Below are 12,086 nucleotides of genomic sequence, written 5' to 3'. Positions count from 1 at the left end.
TCAAGGCCAATATTCCTCACCAAAAATATATATAATAATTTAGGTCTACTGGAATTAAATCTAAAAAGATATTCTGCAAATTTCATGCATAATTGGAGCACTAACAAAGAATATTCTTTCAAAAAATATTTACAGAGAGAATTGGCTTCTCAGAACCAAATGACATATAATCATGTAACTCCCTTAGTCAAAAGTGAAGTCTCCACTGCTAAAAATATAATGTCAGATTCCTAAGCATGACATGAAAAGCAATAAGAAGATCATTATGTATTTTTGGCCACTTTGCATTCATTATTGTTTCCCAATATCTAGATAATTTCCCTCTGAGGACTTACCTTCTTCCCAATGCATAATGGGGAATTATTAATTCAGGTGACCTGTCTTCCCTCCATAGGAGGCAGGCATGTGACCCAAAGCAGGGTGGTCACACACTTCCTCTCTGGAATGTAAATCTTAAGCAGAGTGTTAAGAGTGTTGGAGAAGATGGTTCCAATCAATTTATCTTAGCAGCAGCAGACCTTGGCCACACGGTTCCTCCTTTGTGGTTATTCTTGTGCCCTGGAAATGCCTTGGCCCAGCTCTTTTCCGAGCTTAGCTCTCCAGCTCTCTACTCCCAATATCCTTCAATAAATTCCTTTTTGCTCAGATTGGAGTAAGTTTCTGTTGCTCGCAACCCAAGGAAGCTTAACTGATACAACTGTCATGATCTGGCCCATTTCCAGTCTTACATCCCTCCAGCAGTTGCCATACTATAGTTCAGTGGTTCTCAAACTTGAGAGTGTGTAAGAATCACCTGAACGTGACAGACTGCTGGGCCCCACCTGTGGCAGTTCAGTTCTGAGATCGCTGGTCTAGGGACCACATTTTGAGGAGCACTGCTCTCTAGATAGCACTGTTCCCTGCCTATCTCCTGGCCCATACACCCTATTTAGGTCGGGTGATCAACTGTCCTATCTTGCCAAGACTGAAGGCTTCCGGGGAAGTAGGACTTTCATTGGTAAAAGGAAGACAGTCCTGAGCCAACCTGACTACAAGAACTACAGATGAAAAGAATCACTCCTCTCCCCACCCACAAGAAATTGAAGTGAAATGTAAACACTTTCATTCCACACTCTTTTGTCCTCCATTAAAGAAGGCCTTTGGAGACTTACTCAGCAGACGAATCGCTTTAAAAGGCTGCCTCTTATTGATATTGAAATTATTTTTGATACAGAGAACGGATAGGTTAATGTTTTACGCAGATACACACAGAGACCAGTTTATTTATTTATAATGCGGTAGTTCAGACAGCAAGCAGTCTTGCATTTGGTTCTTACCTTGAGATCACCAGAGGAGCACATGCTGATGTAATTGTTAACCATCTTAAACACAAAGCCACGGTCCATAAACGTAAAGCAGCGCTAAAAAGGATAAAATTCTAAATTCAGACATTCTTACTTTACGGATCACTAAAGATTTTAGAAAAGATGATTTAATATATGGAAGTAAAATAACATTTAACTAAATGTGTTGTATAACAAATGCTTTACAAATCTCTACAATATGTTTAAGCATTCATCCACATATGGCAATTAACTAAAATATGTACTAGATAGAGTACACACACCCGAAAGTTACAAACTCATATTTATCAATTTCATGAAACATGCCTAGGAGCTTTGCAATGAAATATGCCCTTCCCTTTTTATAGGGAAAGTTTTAACTTTTACTTGTCTATTTTTTTAACCAGTTAGTTACACTGTCTGGTTGTTTTTTAGTAAGCCGGTTCCGCAATTCCTTGGGTGAAGCTCTTTGGCTGTAAAACACTGGGTAGGAACGAGGGTGGCAGAGATGGGCCAGCAGAGCCTTTTTAGATCTCACTGGCCTCCTTCAACAGAATAGCTCTTCTTTTCGGCCAAGGCAGCTTCAATTCGAGGAGTGAAGGTAAGAGATGCTGCTCACTCTAATTCTGTTGTCAAACTCTCTTAACTGTAATAAGAGACTTAAACAGTAGGTGGGTTTGGAGGAGACAGGCAAGCATTCCAAGTTGGCACAATAAAGCTACAGGGGCCAGTGACGGCACTGGAAAGCTATGAAGCAGGAGGCAGGGACCGCATTTCCTGATGCAGTATCTTGGGCGGCACTATAGCAGATTGTCACGTGGGGGTCATCACTGTGTGTGTGTTTCATTCTATCTATCCACACGTGTGTGAGCATGCATACCACCCGGGGAAATTTCTCAGCCACTGTACCACTCAGTATGGAAGGGTTTTTTTTCTTGTCCAAAGAGTCTAGGATGGTCCATGGCAATGGTTTTGTATTTCTTGCATCTCTCCTCAATTTTACAAACAAATCTCTTTTCTCAGAAAAGACTGGACATAAAATCTTGTTATAGGCAGTATGCTGAGTGGAAAGTCTCCCACTGAAAAATACCTGTGCGTAAACAAGGGCTATTTTCTCTAATAACGTTCTTCTAGTTGTTAATTTATATGGTTGTTTTGTTTTTCATTTCCATTTTTCTTTGTCTTCTTCTGAGTGTTTTTTATGTACCTATTCATTACTGTGTTAGTATATTGCCTCATTTATATTTTCATTTTTAATATGAATTTAACTCTTTCAATAACTCTTCATTCAGTTAAAAGTAAATGGTTCCCGTGTCCTCCCATCTCCCAATAGGACAGTGGAGAGAGGGGACACCAGAGTGTAGTCATAGGCTCAGAAGATGTAGACGCACAAGAGGAAGACGGGAGGAAAAGAGGGGCTTCGTGTCTTCTGCACTAAGCAGGCTCCCAGCAGGTGTGTCAAATCCTTTTAGGCTCTCCCTTTGCAGGAGGAGGTCCCAACCTGGTCACCCTTGCAACATCCCCACCATGGACCTCTCTCCCCAGAAGACCTCTGCTCTCTCTTTCCTGCTGGGAAATGGCATGGGTCTCACCTTGCAGAGAGAGGAAGACCACCCAAGACAACTGTGGGCTCTAGAAACTTCTCAAGAAAGAGCAGGAGAGAAAGAGCCCTGGGGATGTCTTTGGTGAAGACAAGGGCCCTTTGACTTGATGGAGGAGGGGTTGGTGAGTCCTGTCATTGAACCAGAGTTGTGGCAATTGTCACCTCCCAGGAGCTACTGTGGGTACCCTGCAGAGCAGACCTGTGAGCTTTTGAAGGAGGCCAATCTCCAGCACCTGTGAATGAGGAAGGTAGGAAGAAGGCTGCCCGTCCTGGAGATCTAGGAAAACTCACTTCAGGTTGCTTGAGATTGAAGAAAGACTCTATGTGGCAAGCTTGTCATTTCTCTTTTTAAGGGGCAGTGCCCCATAAGCATTGTGCCAAATGGCTACATTCAATTTTACATTAAAAAAAATCACTTTCTCTCCATTTCCCTTTTTCTTTCCTAGTTCAAATGATTCGTCCAATAAACTTTACAAAAAATTTAAAAAATCTTTCAGTATCAAATAAATGCCATTAAAACTATAAATTGTAAAACAATGCTTACATGATGGACTTTTATAATGTACAATATATTAAAAGAATGTTTCCATTTATAAGCTTCACACATAAGTATTGCTTTCAATCTGCAGTCCATGTGAACTACATATGTTATAGACTATACTTATCCATTGGCAGTCTGTGCTTTTTACCACATATTTCACAAGACCACTGCTACCACCATTAGCTTTCTACTTTGTCTCATCCTTTTTCATCTTGGACATTATTTTATTTGCCCCCATGTTAGACATTAGTTTATGTGCCACCAGAAGCAACTTTAACATTAATGAGCTCCATGCAAAGCATACATTTATTACAAGTACAGAGCATTTAAGCCAAGAAGGGTAGATAATGGGTCTTTTCCATTATTTTGCAGTTTAGGGAGAAATATCACAGATGTTTCTTAAACACAATTTGCTTGCATCATTTTTTCCGAATTCCCTCTTCTCTCAATCACTTCAGATAAACTACTAGCATAGTAATAGACTTAATTCCCACGGGTCTAAAACGTGGTTGAAAACTAAAGTGATTTTTTTCTCCTTTACTCTCTTCCTCCTTAATCCTGACCATCCCTTTCTCTTTCTGAAAGCAAGGAAAAAGCAAAATTAAGAGGTGAAGTGTCTGAAGAAAAAAAATAAATTCAAGATGAAAACAAATGCAGTGCATAATTTGAAATAGTGTTTAACACATTAAAAAAGAAATTAGATTGGATTAAAACTCACCATAGACAACTTGGCCTAATTTTACATCCAACTCCACAGCCTCCTAACTTTCTATATCAGTATTTATTTATAAATTCTCATTCCTATCCAGGATGTTCTGGTGTCTACCATAAAGAAACAAGAAAAGTGGCTTCATCAAGGTTACAATAGTCAAGAGTTGGGCAAAAGAAGAAAGAAAAACATCTTTCTAGTTGAATGTATCATCTGTTAAATGATAGACCATCATTCTATGTTAGCTTTTTTGACTAAGCCTTTTTTCTTCTCCATTCAATATGAATGCCTGTAATGCAAAGAAATATAACTAATTTTATATATAGTTTAGTTTAGTAAGTTTAGTAATTGGTTGCTCAACACTTTGATAATTTTCCTTTTATGTGATCAGTGCATAATGTCTTCATCATGTAAAAAAGAACCTGAAGGTAATTTAAAAAAAAAAATGCTAAATTCCCAAAAGTTTTCCCAAAGTAGTTATTTGGCATCCTTGTTGGAGCTATAGACCATCCAGAACATCACTTCAAGGGCAGAAATACCCGAGAGAATAATATTGCCACAGGGTGGCTTCTCCTTTAAAAAATCTCACTCTTCTCTTAAAAAATATTTAGAGGTACGATGAATTGACAGCACTCAAATGGATACTTATCTTACCTTGGTTTTTGTTCTATATGAGTCTTTGGGAAAAATACTAAAAGTATTTCAGGCAGGAAAGATGTATAGAAGAAAGCATTCATCTAATTGTGCTAGTTTTGACTCTTCATCATAAATGGAGATGGAATTGATTAACGAGGAGGGTATCTCACATCCACTCTCATGCGGGCTTGAATAAAATGGTGATCTTGTATAACTGTACCTTGAGAAATCTGGCAACGCTGTGGTTTGCCCTTCTTGTTTCTTCAGGTGCATCTTTGTATTTCCAAATCATGTGGTCGCAAAGGACCATTACAAGATTGTCCAACTCATTTTGGTAAGATTCAGGAAATCTTTGAGCCCGAGAGAGCTAAGGAAAGAATGGGTCATTTTTTATAATGTGGCATATGAAACATTAAGCCTGGAATAAATAAACAGAAAGACTTACTTCATTTTGTATATGATCAAATGAAAAGAATCCTTTTGAAAACTTGAAAGCAATTAACAAAATAGAAGCCCTTTTAATTTCAAGGTCATGATTTCCATCATTTTCATTTAATATTTCCTTCTATTTTGGCCAATAAACTTTTCACTTTTTCATTAAAAAGTAGATGATAACATATAGTAATTGCAAACTATTTGAACAATTTACAAATGTAACATTTTCTATGACCTCTCACATCTTAATTCTTCTCTATTCCCTCTCAGGCAATAACTGCTATCAATGGTTTAATGAATATTATTCTAGATTTTCTTTGACACATAGTTCTCTATTTAATTTAAAAGTCAATTATTTTGAGTTTTTAAACTAGGAATTCCCTAATAAACAACTATAAGCAATCAATGAATGAATAATTGAATGAGTAAAGATAGTGGTTTGAAACGTCCTCTAATAATTAGTGAGTTCCAGCTAGTCTTCTTTTGAAAATTTCTTTCAGTCTTATTGAAGTATAATTGACATAAAATTGTAAGATATTTAAAGTGAACCTCATGGTGTTTTGATACACATATACATTGTGAAAGGATCCACCCATCTAGTTAATTACCACATCCTTCACCTCACATATTTATCTTTTTTTTTTTTTTTTGGTGACAACGTTTAAGTTTTCCTCTCTTAGTAAACTTCAATTATAAAATACAGTGTTATCAACTGTAATCACCACGTATAATATTAGCTCCTGAGACCTTATTCATCTTAGAGCTGCAAGTTTGTCCCAGCTAGTCTTAACTCCACGGTCACAGCACACGACACGGCCAGTGGGAGCTCACAGTCAAGATACTTTTTCTACAAAATGCAAAATGGCTTGGCTATGAGATTACATAACATACACGCAATAAAACTCCACAGGTTCCTAAAGACAAACCCTTAGGGCCAGGAATTCACTCCTCCTGCCTGAACTCCAGCACACAGGGGGAACGTTTCAGGCAGCTGAGCTTTCCCATCTCAGTCTCTGGTTTGTGAATTTACAGTCCCTTGCATGAGATAGATAAGATTCATTCATCTTTACAAGCTTTACAAAACTAGACTCACATTTTCACTATAGATAGAAACACAAAATTTAGAGTTAGACTGAATCATGTATTTCTAAAATTCTGGGCACCCATCCTTCCAATGCTGCAAGAATTAAAACCATGGAGGATGAAGTTACAGAAATTGCATAGAACCAACAGTGACTTAACCGTGGGATGCTGGAGCTGGGTTGGTCTGGCTTTTCTTTAAGCCAATTGACCAGGACACCACTGTATAGGCATTCTGAGGATCTCATGGTTACCCTCCGTATATTGTTAAAGCTTCTTGTTGAAATCAAATTAAATTAACAACAAATAAACTCAACCAATTTAATCACACACATCTTTTGTTATTCTGCTCCATCTACCTTGGGCAATAAAAGTAAACAATTTGCCCACATGAAAGCAACAATCACTTTTTTAGTAACCAAAGCACATTTATAGTTTTCCTCTTTTCATTTTGTTAGTCCTCTCAGATCAACATCAACATTTTCTTCACATGGACATGCATTCATCTCTTGGGCTTTGATATTCCCTCTGTTCTTTCTTCATTTTGCCTTCCTCTTAGACTCACCCTGTGGCCTACTCCCACTCTTAACTCCCACTCTTAAGTGAGGAATGGTAAGTACATGAGTAATGTTTTTAATCGTTCTCCGGAAGTACATCCCAAAGTCTCGAGGTGGGAAAATTCTTGCACTGGGGATTGTGGATTTTCTGTCTCAGGAAAGGGGAGGAAGGGGAGTGACATGACAGCAGGATCTGATCTCAAGCTGCAGAGCTGGAACGTGCTGGGTAACTTGAGCTTTGGTGTGGCAAAGGTCACAAGGAACAGGCCTAGAATGCATGGGCTGAATTTCAGGCATTTGGGAGTTTTGTTAGGAATACGGGGTTGCTGGGAAACGAAAAGTGTAGCCAGGTCAATGAACCTTTTGCTACTAGAGATCAGTGTTGAGAAGACATCTAGCAGTTCCTGGTAAATAGGAACTCACCTTGATTAAGAGAGCAGGGGTCATATGGAGGTGCTGCGTCTCAGAGGACTAAACCAGCTATCTTTCCTGACATCCTCGAATCTCCCACACTTGCTCCTCATAAGGGAAATTTCTTTAAAGGTGGAGAAAACCATTCACTTTGCAATTAAAAAGAAAATGCAAATAAATTCACATTTATTGTGAATGCTTTTGAGTCAAATGACGCTATCAGGTCTTTTCCTACTGTGATAAACAGAGATGGTTTAGAAAATTGGAAGGTCATGGGCCCCTGGAAGAAAACTGGAGTGTGGGGGTTGCCCCTGAAGAGGGTAATAAAAATGGAACTTGAATCAGTGAAGATAAACCATGAGACACAAAGATGTTGTCCATGATGAGTTCCTTGATTCTTAGGCTGTTCATTGGGGTGTTCTGTGAGCTACGTATTTGAGCAAATCCATACTGATGAGAACTAAAGGATTTTAGTCTAACCCATTCTTTTTTTCAGATAGGAAAACAGGCTCTGAGCCGTTAAGTGTCTTTTTTATCATCTAACATGTTAGTGGCAGAGCAAGAATTATAGTGGTGAGGTTTCCTGACTCCAACACAGCTTAACAACAGAGAGATAGGAGTCATCCCTATCTTCATGTTAGATTTTCTCTTCCTCCTAGACAGGAGGCTCTTATCTCTGGAAGTAGAAGAGCAGACACAGCTGAAAAGTAAACATAGAATTTTAAAATTAAGAGTTTTGGAATTCCAGAGATAATCAAATGTCCAGCCAAGGCAGGTCTGCTATTCTTATGTCAAGGCCATGGTAGGAAAGACCTTGGGTCTGGAAGCATGGATGGGGACATGTGGATGGATGACCTGAGGATGGTGGCTCTGCACACTGAACCCTCAGTGTAGTAAAAGTGTCCCATCCTCTCCCTGCAAGGCAATAGGCAAAGCCTCCAGGAGCTGTCTTTCCTCCTCTTCTGGAGCTCAGGCCATTAACTGGGGTAAAGCCCAGCTTAATCTAGCTGTGACCTTGCTGGCTCTAATAAAGTAACAAAGAGAGTATAGCCTAAGGAGCTGTAAGAATTAGCTGGCATGTACCAACAGGAGCCACGGTGGAAGTACCACTGAGACTGGACATTGAGTGTTTGATCAAGGTGGCCAGAATCTAAGAGTGGATAAATTAAAATTCCTTGACATGGGGGTGCTTATCAGAACACGGTCTTAAACAAGACTTCAGGGAATGGATCACTCACTGTTAGGGTGGCTCTTAGAATCTTGGAGATGGCTCATTGTAAGCAGAGTGGAGATGCCTGAGTTGCCCTGATAGATGATAGAAGAGGAATAAAGACGCAGAGGGAAGTGGACACGTAGGAATGGATGTATGGGGAGCGGAACACCCACCAGAGGATCATGTTCCACAGGAAGACCTGGGAGACACACCATCCACCAAGGCCATCAAGAAGGTACAGCGACCCACATCCCAAGACGTTCAGTGGTGTCCCCTCTCTGCAGCGGGGAGAGGTAGTTGCAGTGTTGGCTCACTACCAGCTATAGGGATGATGGTCACCAAAATAACAGAGGCCATGTGATTGTACTTAATCTCTAGGAGCCAGGGGGCTGCAATTCTCATAACAAATGTCAAGCCTGGAGGGAAGCCAAGGGGGCTTGACTCTCAGAAAGTTGTGGAATCGATGATACGTGGAATCCCAACAGACAAGATAGACATCCTCAACAATGGCAATGCTTAACATCCACCAAGAAGGTAAGAATGGGCAATTAGAAGATGGGGATGTTCACTCCAATAAACAGTCATGATTCCTTTCTCTGTTCCTGGACCTGAGTCAATTTTCAGATCTGGTACCCATTGACTGAAGAGGAGGCAGGGTCCCTAAAGAAAGCTCCCTGCAATACTTTACACAGGTGACTGTACACAAGGGAGAGGGGAATGCTCATATATTTCAAGCACTATTGGGTGCAAGATCCGAGTTGATATTGATATCTGGAGACCAAAAGCATCACCATGTCCACCCTGTTAGAGTGGGAACTTACAGTAATTAAAAAAGGAGTCTTGACTAAAGTTCTGTTAACAGTGGGTCCACAGACCCACCCAATAGTCATTTACCTGTCCAAATGTATAATTTTTATTGACATAATCAGCATTTGGTGTAGCCCCATGCTAGGACCTGTCCTAGTGGGGAAGGCCAAGTGGAAGCCTCTGACATGGCCCCTCCTCCACCAAGAGTGTAAATGAAGACAATATTAGTAAGCACCACCATCCCCACCCCATGTAATATTGTTCTGATTGATTCTCTTGGTGGGGGAGGGACGTGTCAGAGTGTTCCTCTTGGTCTTATCCACGTGGGAAAAGAGAGAAATACGTGTGGAATTTAGGTGATCCACTTGGGTGCTTCTTGGTCCTCCTTACCCAATTGTAACTATGAATGGTCTGAGTAGAGTATGATTACCAGCGGCTGAGACCACTATGGATCACTCCAGAATGAGAGTTTGGGTCACCCAAAGGTAAGTCACTAAGACCTTCAGAGGTATTGGCTGAGGGTGAGAAAAATCTAGAATGGATACTAGAGGAGGGAGATGATGAGTACCATCTGGGGCCCCGAGGCCAACAGTAGTAACAGGGTCTATAGTCAGTCCCACTAGCCTCCCTCTTATAAGTTTCTTTTCAGGAAGAGAGGCTCACGGGAACTGTGGAGGACAGATTCACGAACACGTGCAATAAGTGGTGCAAACTGTGGACCGTGGCAACCATGATGTGCACAGCTCAGACGATCCTTCAAGACAAAACATACTGAGAGGAATGTGAATAGGAACCACTTAAGCATCCGTGCCGAGGCCACACTCTCCCCGGGATGCTCCAAGTCAATAACTGAGCTTGTAGAGGTACCAGAACCAGACCATCTGCCCAATGCAGGAATCTTCTAATGAACCTTCTTTGCTCTCAGACTGCCCATTGGCCTAGCTAGAACTTTCTCACTGCAAGGCTCTTTCTGGCCAATCCTCCTTCCTTCCCCATCTTCTTTCACAAGTGTCGGAACTTTCTTAGTCCTTTTGCTTGTCCCTCCTTATCCTTCCTAGCCATTTTGCCCTTCCTGTTTTGCCCTGGTGTCTGCTTCTGAGGACTCGTACTGACATACACAATCATTTCTCCCATTTAAAAGGCAATTAACATAAATTGCTAAAGTTTACAAAGCAAATACAAATGCAACTGATGAGAGTATACTCAGCATAATTGTTGGATAACATTATATTACCTATGATCTTACCTGAATTTTATTTGTGTCAACCAAGTGCTGTGCCATTGATTTTAGGATAATTGCAAAGAAGAACCAGGAATGCTGTTATGAAAAGAAAAGACATTAAGAAATTTATTATCCTATGGTAAAATAATGATAATTCTGTTCTTTACAACTCGTAATATTATAAAATCTTTTTATTAAAACGTATTCTTTGAAATTAAATGCATCAGAGCAACAATATATTCTCCATTATGTTATGATGATCTTTATCAAAGTTCTAATGGTAGAAACGAGTGTCAGACATAAGTGTGAGACATCTCAGTTCCTCAGTCATCTCAAAGAATATTTAAACTAAAACAAGATACCAGTTTACCCAGTGTAGTTGATTAGACAGTAACCTTAGGAAATATTGATTCTATTTGTTTCACTTAAACAAAATTAAACAAAACTTTTTATGTGAAAATATATCATTAGCAGGCCCATCCCTGACATTTCCAGGGCGAGAAGCCAGAGTAAAAATGAAAGGCCACATGTCTGAGTATCTAAAACTTGGAAGTCAAGCTGACAAAGTGCTAAAGAAAGTATGTTTGATCCTCCCACCTTGACAAGCATAACTTCAGGATAACTTGGAATGCTGGACCAGAATGTGGGGGCATGGGGAGAGCAGGTGCCTGGCCTACCTGCTCTTCCCATCCCAGGTTCTGTCCTACACCTTGAGGGGCCCACTGCACACGTGTGACTGTCCAGCTGGCACATCCACTTGCTGTCCACAAACCAGTCCCTCCCTCTCACTGCAAACTGCTCCCCGCTTCGGTCTAAAGTTGCACCCAGGCATCAAGATTAGCTTTCTGGAGGATGGATCTGGGCAGGAGGTCTAAGCAGATCCAGGAATAAGCTTATAGGTCCTTGAGGCAGGGGCTCCCAGGTATCCTTACAGGTTCAGAAGGGGAGCTAGGGACTCCCAGTGGGCATCTCTCTTGGCTACTCTCATTCCTTTTCCTAGGGGGATGGGCACAGTTGGAGGAGACCAAAGTGCATCCCAGGATGAAGGCACCTCTTTCTTGGCTCTAAGGGTGATGCTTACCCCAGACACAAAAAGTGTATATCGCATATGTACAGTTTAAAGAATGCACCTCCCCGGTCCTCTCCCCTTCCATCCCCTCCCCCACAGACAAGAGTGGTGAACTCTGTGCTAATCATCCCCTTGCTCTGCTTCTTAATTTTGCCACCACTATTATACATTGAAGCAATATTTAGTTTTGTTTGCCGCTGAACTTCGTATAAGTGGAATCATCCTGTATGTGTTCTCCTGTGATTGCCTTTTTCATTCAACAAATTCTGTTTTGAGGTTCATTCATGTTGAGTCATGTACCTGGAGGTCCTGTATTGTCACTGCATCACATATGTAATCACAATTTATTCATCTGCTCTACTGTCGATGGGCATTTGAATTATATCCAATTTTAGGCTGACACAAAGCATGCTGCTAAACACTTCTGAGTCCTAACTCTAGAGGAGTGATTAAGATGAGGAGGGGAGGAGGTTTAAGTTTT

General features: G+C 40.6%; 1 protein-coding gene across 4 annotated transcripts in view; it reads right to left on the bottom strand.

The window, feature by feature from the left end:
* DOCK10 (dedicator of cytokinesis 10) overlaps positions 1-12,086 on the bottom strand; it is a 262,527-nt gene that overhangs the window by 48,725 nt on the left and 201,716 nt on the right. For all 4 annotated transcript variants that reach the window (XM_046644370.1, XM_046644368.1, XM_046644369.1 and 1 more), the window contains exons 27-29: positions 10,561-10,632; positions 5,032-5,178; positions 1,317-1,400 (exon numbers count right to left, since the gene is read on the bottom strand). In XM_046644370.1, coding sequence (XP_046500326.1) covers positions 1,317-1,400; positions 5,032-5,178; positions 10,561-10,632 — 303 coding nt within the window. The remainder of the gene's footprint in view (positions 1-1,316; positions 1,401-5,031; positions 5,179-10,560; positions 10,633-12,086) is intronic.

The sequence above is a fragment of the Equus quagga genome, chromosome 17 (assembly GCF_021613505.1).
Source record: "Equus quagga isolate Etosha38 chromosome 17, UCLA_HA_Equagga_1.0, whole genome shotgun sequence".
In the NCBI taxonomy this organism is placed as follows: domain Eukaryota; kingdom Metazoa; phylum Chordata; class Mammalia; order Perissodactyla; family Equidae; genus Equus; species Equus quagga.
This window is presented reverse-complemented; position numbering and strand designations above follow the sequence as displayed.